We start from the raw sequence: 18264 nt of genomic DNA on the forward strand, positions 1-18264 counted from the left end.
TGAATATTCATAATTCTTAGAAAGATCGAATATGCATATAAAAAAATGGGTACTTGATGAAATATTTAGGTGAAAAAATTTAGGTTCTAAAAAAATCGAATTGTATGCCACCAAAAAATTTCTTTATGGGTTGCACATGGTGATGTGCAATGTAGTTTGCAAACATTAAATACACCGTGAAGATTAACTTTGTGGATTATACAGATTATATGGACGGATAATAGGACGTTGCTGACTTCGGAGTCGTTACTACCGACAATCTTTAGTTAGGTGTGTCGCGTTGTAATTCAGGTGTGACCCTCTGTGATCTTGTACATAAACTTATTTATATCAATGCGCTGAGATGCAAAGTTTTTGCATTTTTCGAAAAAAAATCGAAGACCGATTTTTTTTTTCATTTTAGAGGACGGATAATTGTTGTTTTTCAGATGTGTTTGAATATCCGCTTTGTTTTCTGATCGCGTCCACCAGACGGGAAGCGGAAGTCTCCTCGCGTCGCCAACCATAGACTGCGATCCATCTGCGTCGCGGTGCGCGTATGGACGGATTGGCGACGAAACTGATATTGGACGAGCACCCGCCGCCTTGCCGGCGAAACCGCGCCGCGCGTGCGGTGTCCCGAGTATTCGTCTCCTCCGGCCCCTCCGCTCGGGCGGCAGCATTTCGTCGAACAATCTGTGAGCTCTCCCCTCCCACCCCTCCCCTCTACAGCGGACGGTCGCACGCCTTGGTTCGCTTTTCGGATCGGATCGGATCACCTCCTGCCACCTTCTCCGTAATAATTTTTTCAGAGCGATCACCGTATTGGCCTGACATTGTTCGTTCCGGCTGCTTTCTCACGATCGCGGCGATGTCGATTGTTTAGTGTTGTCTTGTATCTGCCGTACATCAGGGTATCATTTGCGTTAGATTGGATAGGTGTGCCATCGACATTGCTAAATCGGGAAACCCACAAGTTATGCCGAGGAGGTTTCAGTTATTGCCACCGAAGTCCTCCATAATCGTGAAAATATTCATTTTGGTCACAAAATGCTAGGAGTTAATTAAGGTTCGTATTAACGTAAGAAAATGTCGGCGAGTTACACAGTGAGTCCTGATTTACATGGATTGGGTGCCGTATCGTTTAACCAATTTATTCTTGTTACCTGTCCAGGCTTGTCAGCTAATATAAGGGAGTTGGTGATATTAGATCCGAATTCTTATGTAAGAGCCAGGTTCGGCCATAATGGATGCCGGTAGGCCTCAGCGGATTCTCCTACTTAGTGGATTAGGCTTCCACTTTGGCAAGATTCAAATTATACCTCTTGTAAGCCACACATGATGACTTGACGACTCATTGCTAGTCCCTGTGGTTTACGCACCCCAGGTATAATGAAGTTCGCCGTCGTGCGCCCGTTGTTTTACCCTGCAAGGATTTTCCATATCAAATTGGTGCCTCTATTCCTGAACTTATTTGGCCATCGATTTTTAACAGTTGGAGTCCATTTTGTGGGAGGTTATCATTGCCTTCATAGTTGCTGGACCTCAGCTTTGAATATCTTCTGTGAGAAGCCTTTAATGGAAGGCGAGAATGTACCGTTGCTCAATGCTGCTGCTCATTTCTTGAAGTTCTTATAGATAATAATGATCTGATGCCAAGCTGCTATTGAAACTCCTTGGGTGATTTTGGTCCGTGACATTTTCTTGTAGGGAGCATATATAGGAGAACTAACCTTTTACTTACTGTATACCTATTTTTTTCATTGCATGGGGATTACTAATGTTACCTGGTATATATTTTGGTTGGCTTATATCAGTTTACTGTTGTGAAAATTCTAGTTTTCGGTAGCATGTAAGCACACCTCATTTTTATTTCACCATCTCCATGCCTGTATCTAACGATCTGTCAAGGAGAAAATGTTGTGATTTTCTTGTGCTTCATTTGACCGTAGTTTCATAGCAATAACATGGTGGAACTGTTGTCTCAATCACATATGTTACCAGAACTAGCTAATTGTTATTCCAGTTCTTTATAGCATTGATAATATGCACAAAAGCCTGAAGTACTTCAGTTTACTACTTCACCAACCCGTGCACTTACAATTTCTTGTATTTGTACAACCAGTTATTGGGCACTAGTCACTACAAGTACAAGATCTTACTATTGTAACGGTAACTACACGATTTCTTCAGCTGGATTCATTATTTTGTAATGGTAACTGCCATGTTCTGTTGTTCAACAGTTTGATGAACTGCAATTCAAACAAATTTCCTTGATAGATAGTGCATTTATCTTCAGTTTCTTCTTCGTTATGGTGAGCAGCTGGACATTTCCAGTTATGTGAAGGCAAGTACGTGTGTTTGCTAATTATTATGCAAGTGTTCTTTGACGGGAAAACTGTAGGGAAGGCCCCGACAGTTATTAGGCAACTGTTAGCCCTTGTGTGGCCCTGTACACAACCTTTTCTTCTACCAATGCATCAAGAGACAAAGTTTTTTTTTTGCATTTTCTCGGAAAAAAGTTCCTTATTCTCATTTGATCCAATTTTGCTGTTTGATTTCCCCACGGCAATGATTCTGTTTTCATTATGGAGCTGTGTGGTAGTTTTTTCCCCTCTGCATACGACAATAGATCTTTCTACTCACTTTAAGCCTATCGTTGTGATGCCACTGTTATAAGGATTATTGCTTTCTAATTTAAAGGCAGTGAAAGATACAGTTCAAAGGATTAGCTTGAAAGTACCTGTTTGTCGATTCCTGAACTCCTCATAACTTCAGAAAAATGCAGGGATATTACTAATGATACTTAGAAGATGCTTAAATGAGTCCTTAGAAGTCAGAGAGTATGCCATATAACTGACTATCTACTTAGAAACTCAACTCTCCAAGTCTCTAGTGCAAGCACCTCTCTACTTAAGGTGGTTAAATTCTCCCACAAACTCACAAGCCCCCATCAAGCATTACTTCACTTGAGAAACTACCTGCCAAACGTGGCAAGAAAACTATCTCTGAGCATTGGTAACTTGGAAAATTGCATATGCCCTAATATTACAAACTGGGAGATTGATAGGCTGACATACCACATGAGTTCTTTTTTTTTCTTTCTCGCCCAACGTTATTAGTGATGGGTAATCTACATTGATGGATTTAATATACATTTTAGTATAATTTTTCATATGAGAAGGTGACAATATTTTTATTTTATGGTCATCAACATTATTAGTAGATACTCACATTTAGTACTATCAACTGTCGAGCTGTTTAATTCCACAAACTCAAGTGCAGCTGTGCAGTTACAAATTCATTATCTAGAACTCATGTACGTTTTTGTTCAAGGGCACTCTAGTGCCAATTTATAGTCTGTACTTTTTATTTTGTTTCAGTAAGGAGTTCAACCAATTATTACTATATGCCAAAGACTTCATGCAGTTACCAATTCATCATTCGGAACTCCTTTGCGATTTTATTTTTTACTCAAGGGCATTCTGCTACCTATTTATAAAATGCCCTTATTTTTTTATTCATTGAGCAAGTGCTAAACTTAATTAAGGTATATCTCAATCTTGAATTTGGTAAAGGTGACAGATACTCATGCAAGAAATACTTTTTAAATTACCTTGTCTTGTTTAGAATATGTGCACCTTTCTGTTTTTGCCCATTTGACACACAGTACCTGCATATTTATCAATACTAAATCTTGATTGCCAAGATCACTCATAAAGTGAGTTCATAAACAAACAGTACATATTTTCCTTACCAAAATCTTTAGATGTCATCCTTTTAGAATGAAGTTTTTTGTAGCACCAGTCAGTGTTATCAAAATTTTCAAGTGGTGTTGTTTACCTAACTTGATCTTACTTGAGTACTATAAATTAGGGTCTGGTCATCAGTACTTAGCAGCAAAAATTTTGCAGTTTGCCTTGTTCTTATTTAGGCAACTACTATCAAAACTGGCAGGCCCACAACCATGGTGCTGCCAGGACTGAGTAATACTGGTGCATGGATTCGAGGTTGATTTTTCAATACCCTGAGTGGATACAATTATCAGTTGTCTGGAGTTCTGAGACCATATAATGTGAAGCACTGACATGACAAACTACCTTGCTGTCGCTGCATCTGTAGATACCCCAAAATCAAGCATATTTCAAAATTTCTCATCATGTTTCCCTTCGGCATGCTTGATGATAGTGCTATTTTAGATGTCTGGTGTCACCTCTTAGCTGGTGCTAGAATGGCTAGGATGGATTAGACATTCCATTGACTAGTTGAAACGAGGTCAATCACCAATAGTAGTTCTGGCCCCGGGTCACTTTTTTGGTATCCAATCAACTTTTGGTTTATGGTGTTTTGCCCAACTGATGTCATGTTCTGGAGTTACCACTAGTTTCTCAATGATATCTTCTATATCTAATTAGGAGAACCCTGCTACTTGATTTCTCCCAACATGCAAGAATGCCACCTCTATTTGGAACATATCAAGCATATATGAAACGTTACATCTCTTCCTGTGTTTATATTCTGATTTTGTCTGGAAGGTGCGGAATCTTTGTGAACTTACCAGTTACCACCCAGTTGAGATTTACTCCCTCCATTTCACAAAGGTTGGCGTATTTTCTTTCGTTAAGACAAGGCTTTGAGCAATGATAACTCTATTAATATGTGCTTTTCCATACATGAAATTTATATCAATAGATTCGTCTTTAAAAGTTCTTGTGAATAATCGTGATTTCGTATCATAAAAGTTACATATTAATAGAGTAATTCTTGGTCAAAGCTTTGTTTTAACGAACCAAAATACACCAACCTTTATGAAATGGAGGGAGTACGTAACTAGCGTTACATACTAGATGCACCGGTTAGTGTAATATAGCATGAAGAAAGTAAGATGCCATACAGAGGACTCAGGACACTGATAGTTGCATCTTTTCCCCGAACATCTACCCAAATGCATGTCATTTTGTATTAGAAGTAAGCGTATAGATGACGCAATATTTACATTGAAACCCAACAAAAAGGAAGAAAGCAAAAACCAAGCCTAGGCTATAAAAAAGGAAAAACACTGCACACCTGATAGTTGCATTTTTTTTCCTCCCAAGGATTCAACTTGTCAAAATGAAGTGGCATGAAGTTGTTTCTGCACTTGGTATGTGTTGACATACATACCAGGTGGTGCTTTGGTACTGTTCATAGTTAAACTAAGCATGGATTTAAAGCATCTTTGGTAAGATGATTTCACATACTAGTTTTCCTGCTGATATTGCTAAGTTTGAGGATTTCTCCAAAATATTGGTAAGTTCCATGTCATGCTTTATTATACTATGTCTTTGAACCAGGGATGAGAATTTTTTTGACTAAACTAACATTAATTTGTTATTAATTCGGACAAGTAGCAAATTTTACAAAAAACTGGATTGCTACCATGTTTGCTAAGACCAGTGAACACCCTTTCAATTCCAAATTTTGTTATCAATTTTAGTTATTATTTTTCAGCTTCAATTTGTATATTGAGCACGTTACGCATCGCACTTATTAAGTTATTATTATGCAGTGACATCCACTAATAGGCAGTAATACTATGCTTTCTACTTTATTACTCCGGTATTGTGCCATCTTCCATCACTTACTATCCACAGGTAGTCCTTTCCCTCCAAGCATTAAAATGTGCTTAGAATTTGAACTTTCGTGATCAACCTGGTACTGTGCACATGTAACTCCTATCTGTCTTGTTGTTTCCTTCTTCTTTTTCCTCGAACGTGCATCTAGCTGTGTGTGTTGTATTCGAAGAGGGATGCCAAGAAGGCACCAAACTTACAAGACTCCACTGTAAAAAAAGGAACCTACAAGACTTACAAGTTACTACAAAAACCAAAACAATCAATCTGAAGTTCTGAACTGAGGAAAACCTGTGCTAAGCGACCAAAAACAAAGAAAGGAACATAAAACCCTCTTTCTCGTCCTCATGATATGTCTCTAAACAAGGAATGCTCCCATGTTTCCATTTGGGTTTGGATATGCACATACTGATATATCTTTTTTTGGCTTTTATGCAAGGTATATATGCTTATGTGAAGGCTTTACCTTTTGCTCAACTAATATATCCCTTCTCCTTTTACTTGGATGCTTATGATTATTAACTCCGAGCCATTTGGTAAGCCTGATGTGTATAACTTGACACAATTATACTAGTTGATGTTGAATTGATCCCTCAAGCTTCCAATAAGTGACCACTGACCAATAAGAAAAATAACATCATATTTATAGTGGAAACTGATCGTCAATGAGAATGATTTAACAATGCTTTGATCTACTTTAGTTAGAGGCAAGTTATACATCAATCAGAAAAAACATAAAGTTTTGGGCTTTATATTAGTTTTTATTCCTCTGTATTCCACATGTGCAACTTCACGATGACTTACGTTTTATATTTATCTTACGAAGTTTGGCATTATTTTGCTCAGAGTGTATAAATTGCCTTTCATTCTCTTTCTGAACCTTATTCCTTAGTATCTGGTTGCAGAGGAATTTTTGTATGATTCATATTGTATAAGCGTATTCTTTTAAAAAGAAATTTATGGCTTCTTGGTATTTTTTTTTGCATTATAAATTTGATTCATTTTCGGCCTGTATACAGGTTTCCTTCGTATGCCAGACATCTTTATTTGGTAATCATCAGTCTACATGGGAGCTGCCTTGTTGTACCGTCATCAATTGACACATTACCCATCATGAATTCCACTAGTTAGTGGTTCGGTCTACCTGGGAGCTGTCTTTGTGCTCTAATAACAGTTGGGTTCTATATTTCATGGACCAGTATTAATCCTCAAATGATTATTCTAAGAGAGATGTTATTTCAAAAGATCGTCATATGCAAACTAAAATGTAAGCTAATGTTTATTTACTTTGATCTCATTGCTAAAAGTTTTCCGAGCGCATCACCATCACTAGTAAAAAAAAATTACTGGTCACCATTCAGTATACTGTGTCTCATGCTACAGTTTGTTGCCTTTTGCAAAGTAACTTATACTTCTGTACTAACATAGATATATGCTCTTTATAAACATTTTTACAGTACATACTGTCACGAGGACAACGGTAGTGATGCTGATGCCTTTTGAAATATTCTCTGTCCTGGAGCTAGGATTGCTAGAGGGTCATAGGTGGTTTTCCTCTGTTGAAATGTGTCCCACCTTGCCCCATAGTGAGCTTTCCACTCTGGTTCTGTGGTGTAGTTTGGCAGATATTGCTTCACCCCAATACTTGCTTTGTTAGAGAACTCTATTATCTGCATGTTCAGGTTCAATGTATGTTCGACACTCTGGGGGCCTAGTGCCGAGGATAGGAACCCCACCAGGTAGAAAATTTCCTCATCTGGTATGACCACTGACGTTCTGTTGTCCCATCTGCATGAAATGAGATGAATTGTTCACTTGACAACAACTCTATGACATGATGCTGCATCTGAGTATCTCAGAGGGGTTTGTGATTTCAGAGATGAAGCTACTTACCTGGACCTGCTTACTGGGTAGAGTAATATGGGACCATTGTTGTTGTCTTTGAGGATTTTCCCAAAGACCTCCCTCGCGAATTTGTGGATCGTGCTTCTTGGGATGATGAGATTAAGCCATGGGTGTGGGACTTCCCACATGCCCTTAGCTCTGAGCTTCATCTCAGAGTAGTGCACCCTATCTAAGAACTCCATGTAAGTGACATCTGTGTGGAATAAGGAGGGAGGTGTGTATCTAAGTTGAGATAGAAGTGCATTGACCTCCTGTAAACATACATACATATGGAATTTAACCTCTCAGGCCACCTTATATCACTTATAATACATAAACATCTTTAGTAACACAAGGACAAATGGCTGGGTCACCTGTTCCATGGTGTCAGCCTCTTCAGGGTTGAAGTTTTTTGTCATCTCGAGGCAGAAGAGCACCTCTTCATCTGGTTCAAACTGGCTAGCTCGCACTGGGTCCTGCGGATTAAATGATGACCTCCAGTTGTTCAGGATGCCTTCCCTGTTTATGATAACGAAACCCTCAATATAGTCGAAGGTCTTCTCTGCTGAAAGAAGCATCTCCTGGTCCTCCGTGAAGCTCGTGAAATCTAAGTAGAGAACTCTTATCCACCTTACCTGTTGTATATCCAATCAACTCATGAGTATATGCTAACTGAAAGGTTACTAGAACGGAGTTCTCAGTTGTTTCGATTTACCATTTGTGGAGCAGGCTCGAGAGCAATCCTGGCCCGGGTGATGATGCCAAATTGACCTAGACCACCAAGAGCCGCATGGAAGAGATCAGAGTTCTGTTCAGGCGAACAAGTCACAACATCACCTCTTCCTGCATTCGACAGAAATCATACAGAGTTAGCTACATTATTTTCTCTCTTAGTTATCAGATCATCATAATACATAGGTCTTTGTAATACTCCCTCCGTCCCATATTAAATGACTCAAATTTTTTCAAATATGGATATATCTATACCTAAAAAGCGTCTAGATACATTAATAAAAAGTCACTTAATATGGGACGGAGGGAGTACCAGTCACAATCTCCATTTCGTTCACATTGCTTATCTGGGGGCCATGCCGGAATGTCTGCCCACTGACGCCCGCATTCGACAGGGTGCCTCCAACTGTAAGGTGGAGGTAGTCTGTCCATGACTTTGGCGCCAAACGATACTTCAACGTCTCGTCCAAGACATTTATCCAGAGTTCTCCTCCTGAGGCATCCACATAGGGTGATGCACCAGGGTGCACTTGCATTCTGACACTCCGGAGGGATTCCATTCTGATAACAATCCCCCCAGCAGCCTGGGACTGCCCATATAGCGAGTGCCCATGCCCACGTGCTGCTACTGTGAGTGTGGAGTGATGACCCATCAAAAACACATGCCTCACGGTTATGGCAATGTCAGCCACTGAGCCTGGGTGAAGCACAGCGACTGGCGGTGAGCTCGAGAGGTTGCCAAAGTCCCGTGCAGCAGTAGACAGGTCGTGGAAGCTGAAATGGCCGTCAAGAGGGAGTGTCACCAGGGATGCAGGCACGTCTTGTTTAGCCACATGCATGGTTGTGACTCTACCAAGGCCTAGTAACAGGAACAGCTTCAGGTACTGCAGGAGTGATTTCTTCATGTCTGTTCTATAGGTCAAGAACAAACAAGTTTGGTGGTGATGTTTTCAGGAGAAAGAAGAAAGGGCTGTAGCAGGGTAGTAGTTCAGTGCTAGAGCAGAGGGATGGCAGTGGAGATGGAGGGAGAGCAGGAGATTTAAAGGAGAACTTGAAGGGTATGTATGTCGACTGGTGCATGAAGTGGTGTGTTCAAACGAGTCCAGGACACTGTTTGGTAGACTAGAACCTGCGTGACTGTGTGTGGGCAGGCAGCTTGAAGAATTTGGATGAAGACATGTTGCAGTGGTGGAATGGTTCCATTCTAGAGTTTGTATTCTTTCTTTCTGGCTTCTGTTTTAAGCATGCTGCGACATCTGTCAGTAAGTGCATGCAGGAATGGCGAAAAGTTCCAGTCACCCAGTATGCTCTGTCTTTCCCCTATACATATCATTCACTACAGTACACCTTGCACAAGAGATAGTGACATGGCAAAAACAGGTACATATGGGCTATTAACAGACACAAGCCTAAATTTGTGTGTCTGATGTGGGTCTCAGCAGGACTGAAATTATGATCAAGTCAGATGGTAGTAACAAATTAATGTCAAGTGGCAACCTTGATTGCTGTCGACTGGGCTCACTTGATCCCTCAAGTTCAATTGATGTACAGCAGAACGAGCCAAGATGCTATCTCTGTGCCTTAGGATTTGCGAGTCACAAGCATCCTGTTAAGCATATATATCTGATAAAGTTTATTCCCTGATATTTGTATAGATTCTCGGGGGCTGTTTTTTGCGATTACATGGACATCTATTTTTGTAGAGCGTGTATATCGGTGAGAATCCTTCTGTCTGCCCATTTTTCACATGTAATTTGCTTTTCAGTTTTTTGAGAATCACTGACAGAAATTTGCTTTTCAATATTTTGTGGTCTGGGACTTGGATGTTCTTTTTGTTACCTGAACCTTATGGGCATGATCACCAAGCGTTTTCCCTTTTTAGTGACCAGTATATATCGCTTGATAATGTTGGAATCCTTTTGCCCACATATCATTGCTCGCCACTCGAGCTAGTTGTCCAATTAGTCTCACATGTTTCCCATGCTAAGGTTTCTCAGAAAGAAAGCTATGTTCTCAGGGCATTTACTTGAAGCTGTTAAGTTTACCAAAGGAATTCTCAGGCCCTAGATGATAACCGTATCTGATCATTTCTGTCTGAAGGCAACATGAACTAAACAAAGTGAACGTTCTGTCATATGTGTGCTTTACATGTATGGAGTTCAGAAAACAGCTCCTGTATGTGCATGCATCAGTTCTGTGGATAACTACACTGTTTTAACCCAAGTGGAGACGAGGTGACCGGGGCAAATAGGCATTTAATTTTTTCTCTCTCGAAAACGCAAAAGCTTTGCGTCTTGATGCATAAATTAAGAAAGAAAGAGTTATTTACAAGCCCAAAAGAGCAACACCCACAGCACACAACGCGACACCTCTAGGAACCATTGACCGCCGGGAGTAGCGCTCCAAGCCCAATCGCCCCAGCCCGAGCCCAAAGCCTAGCGTCCGCCTTGATGGATTCGGTCAGTGAGGCCATGCTAGGAGTCACGTTGTCGAAGGCCGTCGCGTTGCGATGCTTCCAAATCCACCAGGCCGCGAGCATGATGATTGAAGCAGTGCCTTTCCGATCCGAAGAAGGAGCGGTGTTAACCGTTGCGTGCCACCAATCCGCAAAGAGGATACCAACAGTAGGAGGGGCGGCGGTGGATCGGATCCAAGAGAGCACCTCATGCCACATGGAGCGGGAGAAGGGACAGTCGACCATGAGATGATTCATGGTCTCCATCGATTGGTCACACAGCAAGCACATCGGGGCATGAGACAACCCGTGGCGTGCCCTCCTCTCCGCCGTCCAGCATTGGTCCTGGCAGGCTAGCCAGATGAAAAACTTGACACGTGACGGTGCCCAAGCTTTCCAGTTTTGCCTCCAAGTGTCTGAAAGAACACCCCCATGAAAGAGACTACGGTAGCATGACTTAGAAGAGTACTGTTCGTCAGCCGTCCATCTCCAGCACAGGGTATCAGTCGCATCTGAAAGCTGGACCAGACGCAACCGCTCCCAAATCCGGAAGTATTGCCAAAGGGCAACATGATCAATAATCCCCCGGATGTCGCGGATCCAACTTCTATCAGCAAGGGCCTCGCGAACAGTGCGATTTTTTTGGGTACGCCTTGGAACCAACCGAACGAGGTTTGGGGTCAGCTCCGAGATTGCACGACCATCCAACCAACGGTCTGCCCAAAACAGAGCGGAGGCGCCATCTCCGACCACCATCTTGGTGGAGGCGAAAAAAACACTTCGCTCCAAATGAGAGAACTGTAAGTCCAGTCCGCGCCAAGGGCAAAGAGGGTCAGTTCGCATCCGCCACATCCAGCGTACGCGGAGACTGATGGCCAGTCGAGAGAAGTCCGGAATACCAAGGCCACCATAGCAAAGAGGCCGGCAAACCTTGGACCAACTGACGTGGCAGTGTCTACTACGAGCCTCAGCCCGGCCAGACCAAAGGAAGCCCCGCAAGATCTTCTCCACCCGCTTTTGCACCTTCCGATAGAGGCCCGGAACCAGGATTTGGTGTAACGGGATGGCTAACAAGACTGATTTAATCAGGGTCAGTCGGCCAGATTTAGACATCATGCCGGCCTTCCAGGCAGCAATCTTGTCAACGAGGGGGCCAAAAGTTTCAGCAGTAGGCTTTCGAATTCCCAAAGGGATCCCCAAGTATTTCACCGGGAAGGGGGCCAAAGTGCAACCCATCGTGACGGCCGCCTCCGTGGCCACATCCTCCGGGCACCCAATGGGAGACACCGAGCATTTGGCAAAGTTGGTATGAAGCCCCGAGGCTTGTCCAAAGAAGGAAAGCAGACGACGCACCGTGGGGAGCTCCGAGCGGTCCGGGTGGCAGAAAAATGATAACATCATCTGCGTACAGGGACACGCTTGTCAACAGATGGCGGGCAACAAGTTTTCGCAAGATACCCCTCTCAGTTGCCTTGGCTAAAAGCCGGTTGAGCGTGTCAATCACCAACACGAACAACATAGACGAGAGGGGGTCTCCTTGACGCAACCCCTTCTGCTGCCAGATCGGTGGGCCCGGCTCTGAATGCTGGTGCTGGCAGTGGACAAGAGAATGGCAATCCATTCACGAAATCGAGGTCCAAAACCAACGTGCTACAGCACCGCAAACAAGAGAGCCCAGGACACTGAATCAAAAGCATGGGCTATGTCCAGCTTTAACATAACCCGAGGCTCTTTGAGACGATGGAGGAAGCGGGTCGTCTGTTGCACCAGCATGAAGTTATCATGGATGCAATGTTTCCTGATGAAGGCGCATTGGTTCTCTCCCACCAGGCTGCTCAACCTGGGGGATAAACATAATGCAAGAGCCTTAGCCACTAGCTTGGCGAACGAGTGGATCAGACTGATCGGTCGAAAATCTCTCAAGGTTGTAGAGTCAGGCTTCTTTAGGATTAGCACCAACAGTGCTTGGTTCAACCCTTGGAAGCCATGTCCATGCAACGTATGTAGCTTGCCAAAGGCCGCCATGACATCATCCTTGACCGTAGTCCAGCAAGCCTGAAAGAATTCGGCCGTGAATCCATCAGGGCCCGGAGATTTCCCCGAAGGCAGGAGTCGAACGACGTTTCACGCCTCGGCTTCCGAGAAGGGGGCATCCAGCTCTGCCAAATCAACCGCATCCGTGCCCAAGAATTCAAGGTTGAGTGAAAAGTCCCGATGCTCAACCATCCCCAGAAGGGATGAGAAATGGTTGAAAGCAGCCTCCGCCATGTCACCGTGGTCAGACAGGACCGTATCGCCGACCGCGAGAGAGTTGATGGTGTTCCGCTGTCGCCGGAAGGACGCGTGCTGGTGGAAGAATGTTGTGTTGGCATCTCCCTCCTTAAGCCAGGCGACCTTCGAACGTTGGCGAGCAATGGTGCGCTCAAGGGTGGCGAGTCCAAGGTAGGCATGTTTGAGACGGGCACGCAACTCGCGCTCAATCGTCGAAAGCCTACGAGACTCCATTGCAACATCGAAGCGAAATATGACCTCACGCGCCACCATCAGCCGACGCTTGATGCATCCAACGTTCTTGTCACTCCAGCTCATCAGCCGTCGTGCGGTGAGCTTAAGAGGTGACACCAACCGGCTAAAAGGGTCAGGATCATCATTATGGTTAGCCCAGGCGTCAGCCACGACCTCAGCAAATCCATCCATCCTAAGCCAGAAGCTCTCAAATTGGAAGCGCCGACGGGCAGAAGGCCGTGGCGAACAATCCAAAAGGAGTGGGCAGTGGTCCGAAATTACCGTGGAAAGACAACGCATTGAGCAATTGGGATGCAGCTCCTCCCAGTCAATCGTGCAGAAAACGCGGTCGAGTCGCACAAGGGTGGGAGCCTCACGCTCGTTAGACCACGTATAACGACGACCGTGAAGATAGATCTCCTTCAACTCGCAATCATTAAGAAAGCGGCAAAATCGACCCATCATTCGACGATTGAGGTTGCTATTGCTCTTGTCCTCCTCCTGGTAAATCAGGTTAAAGTCCCCGCAGACGACCCACGGATCCGACTGTGTGGACCGCACATCTCGAAGTTCATCGAGGAAAGCGATTTTATCAACATCCTCTTGGGAGCCGTAAACGCATGACAACCACCACTGCGGGCCCTGAGAGGGAGTGACGAGGCCCGTGACGCAGTTATCCGTGATGTGGGGAGAACCCAACTGGATCATGCGACTATCCCACGGGATAAGAATCCCGCCCCTAGTGTCGGTAGCTGGCAAACAGAAATAATCATCGAAATCCGCGCCTAAGACCTCCATTACCAAGGTAGGGGTTACAACAGAAAGTTTGGTCTCCTGCAAGAAAACAATGGAAGCCCCCGTCGTATCGACACCTAAACGACGCGCCCTACAGTTCAGGCCGCGGACGTTCCACACCAAAATCTTAGGATTAAAACACATTACAACGCTATTAGTACACCCGATGAGACGAAGGTCGTCAAGCCTCCACGAGGCGACCTCCCGACGCCGTTGACCATGGAGGCGTCGTACCCTGAATGCTCGAAATAGTCCACCCGAAAAAGTCTGCAATGGCCGCAATCATGACGTCGCCAAGAGGCACGTCAAACAGCTTGCGATATGCGCTGACAGCCTCAGCTGAAGGGGCTTCATCCTCCCTGACAATGCCAAGCTTCCGCAACAAGACCCGCTGTGCACGCTGCTCCGAATTCAGCCCCATCGTCTGTCCCGCGATCCTTGAACTGCGGCGAGGCTGAAAGTTCAGCGGCCGTTGGCGATGGCGAGCAGCCGGAATCGGCAGCAGCGCAGCCGAACGAGCCGTGGCAGCCTCCAAAAATTCATCCAAGTTGCGAGGCCGTGGTCCGTCAGCCGTCGTGCAACACGACAAAGCGCCACGCGTCCGGCCATAATGGATGGGCGGGGAGGCAAAACGGGGCGCAGGTCGCGACATGTTGTCAGGGGCAGCGTTTTGCGTCAATGACCCCGTCCCTGACGGTGGTAAGGAGAGGGAGCGAGGGGACCGTGGCCCTCCGGAGCGCTGTGGCGATGCAGATTGCGATCGAACCGAAGGGGAGCGCGTCCAGGAGGAGCGATCAACGGGCGATTGGAGCCCAGGTGGTGGTGAGGCCTGGCAGGCTGCCTGGGGCGTGCTGTCCGGCTCAGGAGAGCCCAGAATAGGTCCACCCGTGGGGGGGCAGCCGGAGATGGGCCCAAGGCAAGGCCCAACTCAGGATTCAGCACCGAAAGCCCGGAGGGTGGCCTAGGGGGCACAGCCAGGACAGGCGAATCGGACCCCGGCGTTTCGGCCCACGATCTGGGCGATCCAACATCCTCACCCAGCAGTGCCATAGATGGGCCAAGATCCAGGCCAACCTCCTCACGCAGCGCAAGAGATGGGCCAAGGTCCAGGCCACCCCCCACGACGTGGTCCAGGCCATCCGGAACAGCATCGAGAGACGTCGTAGGCGTCGTGGTTGGGACCCAGCGCCCGCAGTCCAGCAAGGAGTCTTCACGCGGTTGAGATGGCGATGGAGTGGATGAGCATGGTGTTGTTAAAGAAAGCCAAGGGAGAAAGAAGTGTCATCTGAGGAGGAAGAACATACCGGACCTGTAAAGACATCTATTGGGAAGAAGTCCAGGAGGATCCTTAACTAATTGGCCGGGCCTGCAAAGACATCTATTGGGAAGAAGTCCACGAGGGTCCTTAACTAGTTGCTCCGAGTCTGCAGCTCTGGCATGAGGCGCCCTGCCATGCATGATCGATGCTTGCTTCCTTTTCCATGGGCTGCTTCCGTGTTGAGCCCCTCCTTTGCTAATTCAACATCCTGAACCAGCTTCTTGTTGTATCAGTCTCTCGGTAGTATCTGTAATGTTTTTCAATTAATCATTTTTTTCTGAAATATGTCAGCTATCATCGTTTATAGCAAGGGCTGCAGAGCATCAAGTTAGATACTCCGTATATTTTTTGTGTGCAGATTCAACATCCTGAACCAGCAAGTTAGATACATGTTCGGTGTCACTTCATTGCTCATATGCTCTGTTATATTCGTGATGTTTGTGTTAGCTGAGCATCCACGGTTCAAACCGCATTTTCCATATGGTTTGGTGCAGGTGTGATGTAAATCCCGAATGGTGTGATGCGGTTTGGATTTTCTGACGAAATTTGCGGCTCGGGGTGGATTGGGAGACGTGATTAGTACTTCAGGCCTATGACACGCGGTTGAGATGGCGGTGGAGTGGACGAGGCATGCGGTTCGGGAAGGATCTCCGCGGGCCCATCCACCACCAGCTCATTTTTCTCATCCGGAACGGTCAGCACGTGAGCCGCGGGATCCAACCACCACCAGCGATTCTGCCTTGTTCAAAACGGTCCGCTCCTGGCGCTTTTGCACAACGTGGGTGCCAGCCGTGCCCCTGTCAACCACGACGGAATCGGCCAGGCGGGCCCGCACCTTTCTCCCCCCACGCTTTCTCCTTTTGCTTTTGTGCTTTTGGGTTGGCACCAGGGTCGTGGGAGATGTCATCCGCGGACCAAGCCGGAGAGTCCGTGAACCGCCGGAGCCATCGCCGGCCGGTGAGATGCGGACGTCGGCGTTCGGGCCCGACGAGACGGAATCCGGGAGTCCGGCATCGTACTCGTACCGTCGGTGGTGGGCCAGCCAGGAGTAGGCCCCGAGCCACCGGCGTCAATCGAATCATCCGCCACGCCGGAGAGTGCGGGACGGCGGCGGTAGTCGACGGTCCTCGTGACGTGGATCAACAGAGGGAACACCCTCGTCTTCACGGTAGGTGGAACGACTAGCTCGGCTGGCGCCGCCATGTCCTCCGGAGGTGGAGCTTCGTCCGGCTCAACGAGATGGAAATCGACGGCGCAAGGAATAGACGAGGGGTCCGAGCACCAGGCCGTCATCCGGAAGAAGGCCATGTCAGCATGGGAGCGAGTCACCGGAGCGAGTCGCTCGACCCACCCGGCCGGGGATAAGATGGTTTCAGCCGCCGCAAGACTCCACACGTTCAGCGAAAGCCCTTCTATCTCGATGTCAACATGAACGCCGAGACCACCGGCGGTGGAATGAACGCGGCGGGACCAAGGCGTGAGCAATAGCCGAAAAACGGCGTTTTAATGTGCTCATCCAACAGGACCCGATTCCGGGTGGCACGGTCGGCGAAGAAGATGAGAAAATCTTCCGGCTTGTGGCCATGAACGGAGAACTCATCCGGCGACACGTCGTAGATAGAGCAGATGGCATCTGCAACCTCCGAAGTGGTCACCGTGGAGCACGTCCCAATAATCGCGGCGAGCAAAGCACGTTGGAGATCCGTCTCGGCCGCATCAACATCCGGCGTGCGCGCGAAGACGCGGACCTCCCTGGCCGGCCGTTGGACGAGCTCGCCGCCCGGGGCCACCGGCCGCGCCGGGAGCAGAGGGACGACCTGGGTGTCAGAGACACGCCTGGAGGAGGGGGGGGGGGGGGCGTCGCGGCGGAGGAGCACAGGGACCGACGCGACCCCGCGGCCGTCGCTGGCGACCATAGGGGCAAGAGTACTCCCGGGAGGTGCATGGGACAGAGCCGTCGCCCTCGCGAGGCGCTCCATGGCGTCAACCGTCTCAGGCGAAGCGCGCAGCGGGGCCGGCGGCGCGGACGGACGAGCGGCGGCGCGAGCCGGAGGGCGGGCAGGCGCGGCCGCGAGGGAGGGCGCCTGTGCACGGGGCCAGCGGCCACCGGCGCGGTGTCGACAACCTGCTTCCCCTTGATAGCGTCGCGGTACGAGCGCGGAGACTCGTCGGAGGAGGAGTTGAGGCCTCCCCTCCAGGGTGGGGGTGGGGGAGGAGAGCGCCGGAGCCGGAGTGGCTCACGGGGAGGGAGGAGAGAGGGGCCTGCCGGAGAGAGAGGAAAGAACCGGCAAGTTCACACTATAGGCATTTAATTTTACTTCACATAAGTTCATACCTGACTGTGTCTGTGTCCAGATTATGTTTGTTGATGGAATGATATCAAGTTTCACTGATCTAGTTATATGCTAAAATTATTGATGTTTAGTCATGCTACTTGTCTTGAGCATTCATATAAATTTAAAACTACATACAAATGTGTAGTTATTTTGAAGTAGAGACGTAAGATATGTTGGGTCTCATATCCTTTGACACATATTTGCCATCGTGGCAAAAATGGTCATCCTAATCCTATCTTTGGCTGCAGGGATGAGGCTGGTGCCACCATTGATATTAATCAATATCACTGTCCAAGAATGACTTCACGAACGGGCTTTCCTTTTCTTGTTCTGTCTTCAAAGCACACTAATTGAGCTGTCCAGAGAGTATGCATCTTTTTGAAGGAAGCAAAAGGTAAAATTTCAGTGTTTATTTTTTAACATATATGCTGAGCTCCTTTGTTCATCTGAATAAGGTTTTTGAGGTTCAATTACGTACAGATGGTAGGTGAATCTGCATGCACTAACACAAGAAACCCCACAAGTCCTTAGCCTCTGATAATCACAGATATCACAAAGCAACCATTCTGGTTTTCTCTCAAGTGTTGCTGTTTCTTCTATGCTTTTTACACAGAGCTATTTCTGTGAAGTAAATAGTATATGGTAGAT

At 46.7% G+C, this 18264-nt stretch overlaps 1 protein-coding gene and 1 long non-coding RNA gene across 5 annotated transcripts; one reads left to right on the plus strand and one right to left on the minus strand.

The window, feature by feature from the left end:
* Window positions 1-455: 455 nt before the first annotated feature.
* Window positions 456-8484, plus strand: LOC104582686. Of its 4 annotated transcripts, none has more exons than XR_002963066.1 (7): window positions 456-677; window positions 1154-1366; window positions 1475-4580; window positions 5528-5612; window positions 6031-6127; window positions 6611-6858; window positions 7049-7185. It is a non-coding gene; the product is annotated as an uncharacterized LOC104582686 (long non-coding RNA). The 4 variants fall into 4 exon arrangements; XR_002963067.1 differs by having other exon boundaries at window positions 1475-1668; window positions 2105-5612; XR_002963065.1 differs by lacking the exon at window positions 7049-7185 and adding an exon at window positions 8205-8484 and having other exon boundaries at window positions 1475-5612.
* Window positions 6922-9973, minus strand: LOC100821104 (cytokinin dehydrogenase 9). Its single transcript, XM_010233170.3, has 5 exons — window positions 8521-9973; window positions 8191-8318; window positions 7850-8110; window positions 7485-7747; window positions 6922-7379 (listed from the first exon to the last, which is right to left on the minus strand). Exons 1-5 carry the CDS (start codon window positions 9110-9112, stop codon window positions 7058-7060), a joined length of 1566 nt encoding a protein of 521 aa, XP_010231472.1. The 5' UTR covers window positions 9113-9973; the 3' UTR covers window positions 6922-7057.
* Window positions 9974-18264: the final 8291 nt, after the last annotated feature.

The sequence above is a fragment of the Brachypodium distachyon genome, chromosome 2 (assembly GCF_000005505.3).
Source record: "Brachypodium distachyon strain Bd21 chromosome 2, Brachypodium_distachyon_v3.0, whole genome shotgun sequence".
Classification (NCBI taxonomy): domain Eukaryota; kingdom Viridiplantae; phylum Streptophyta; class Magnoliopsida; order Poales; family Poaceae; genus Brachypodium; species Brachypodium distachyon.

Coding starts and splice junctions, on each gene's coding strand:
- LOC100821104 (XM_010233170.3), bottom strand. CDS start 9,112: ATGAAGAAATCACTCCTGCAGTACCTGAAGCTGTTCCTGTTACTAGGC. Junction 8,111..8,190: donor TCGAGCCTGCTCCACAAATG/GTAAATCGAAAC, acceptor GATATACAACAG/GTAAGGTGGATAAGAGTTCT. Junction 7,748..7,849: donor AGGCTGACACCATGGAACAG/GTGACCCAGCCA, acceptor GTATGTTTACAG/GAGGTCAATGCACTTCTATC.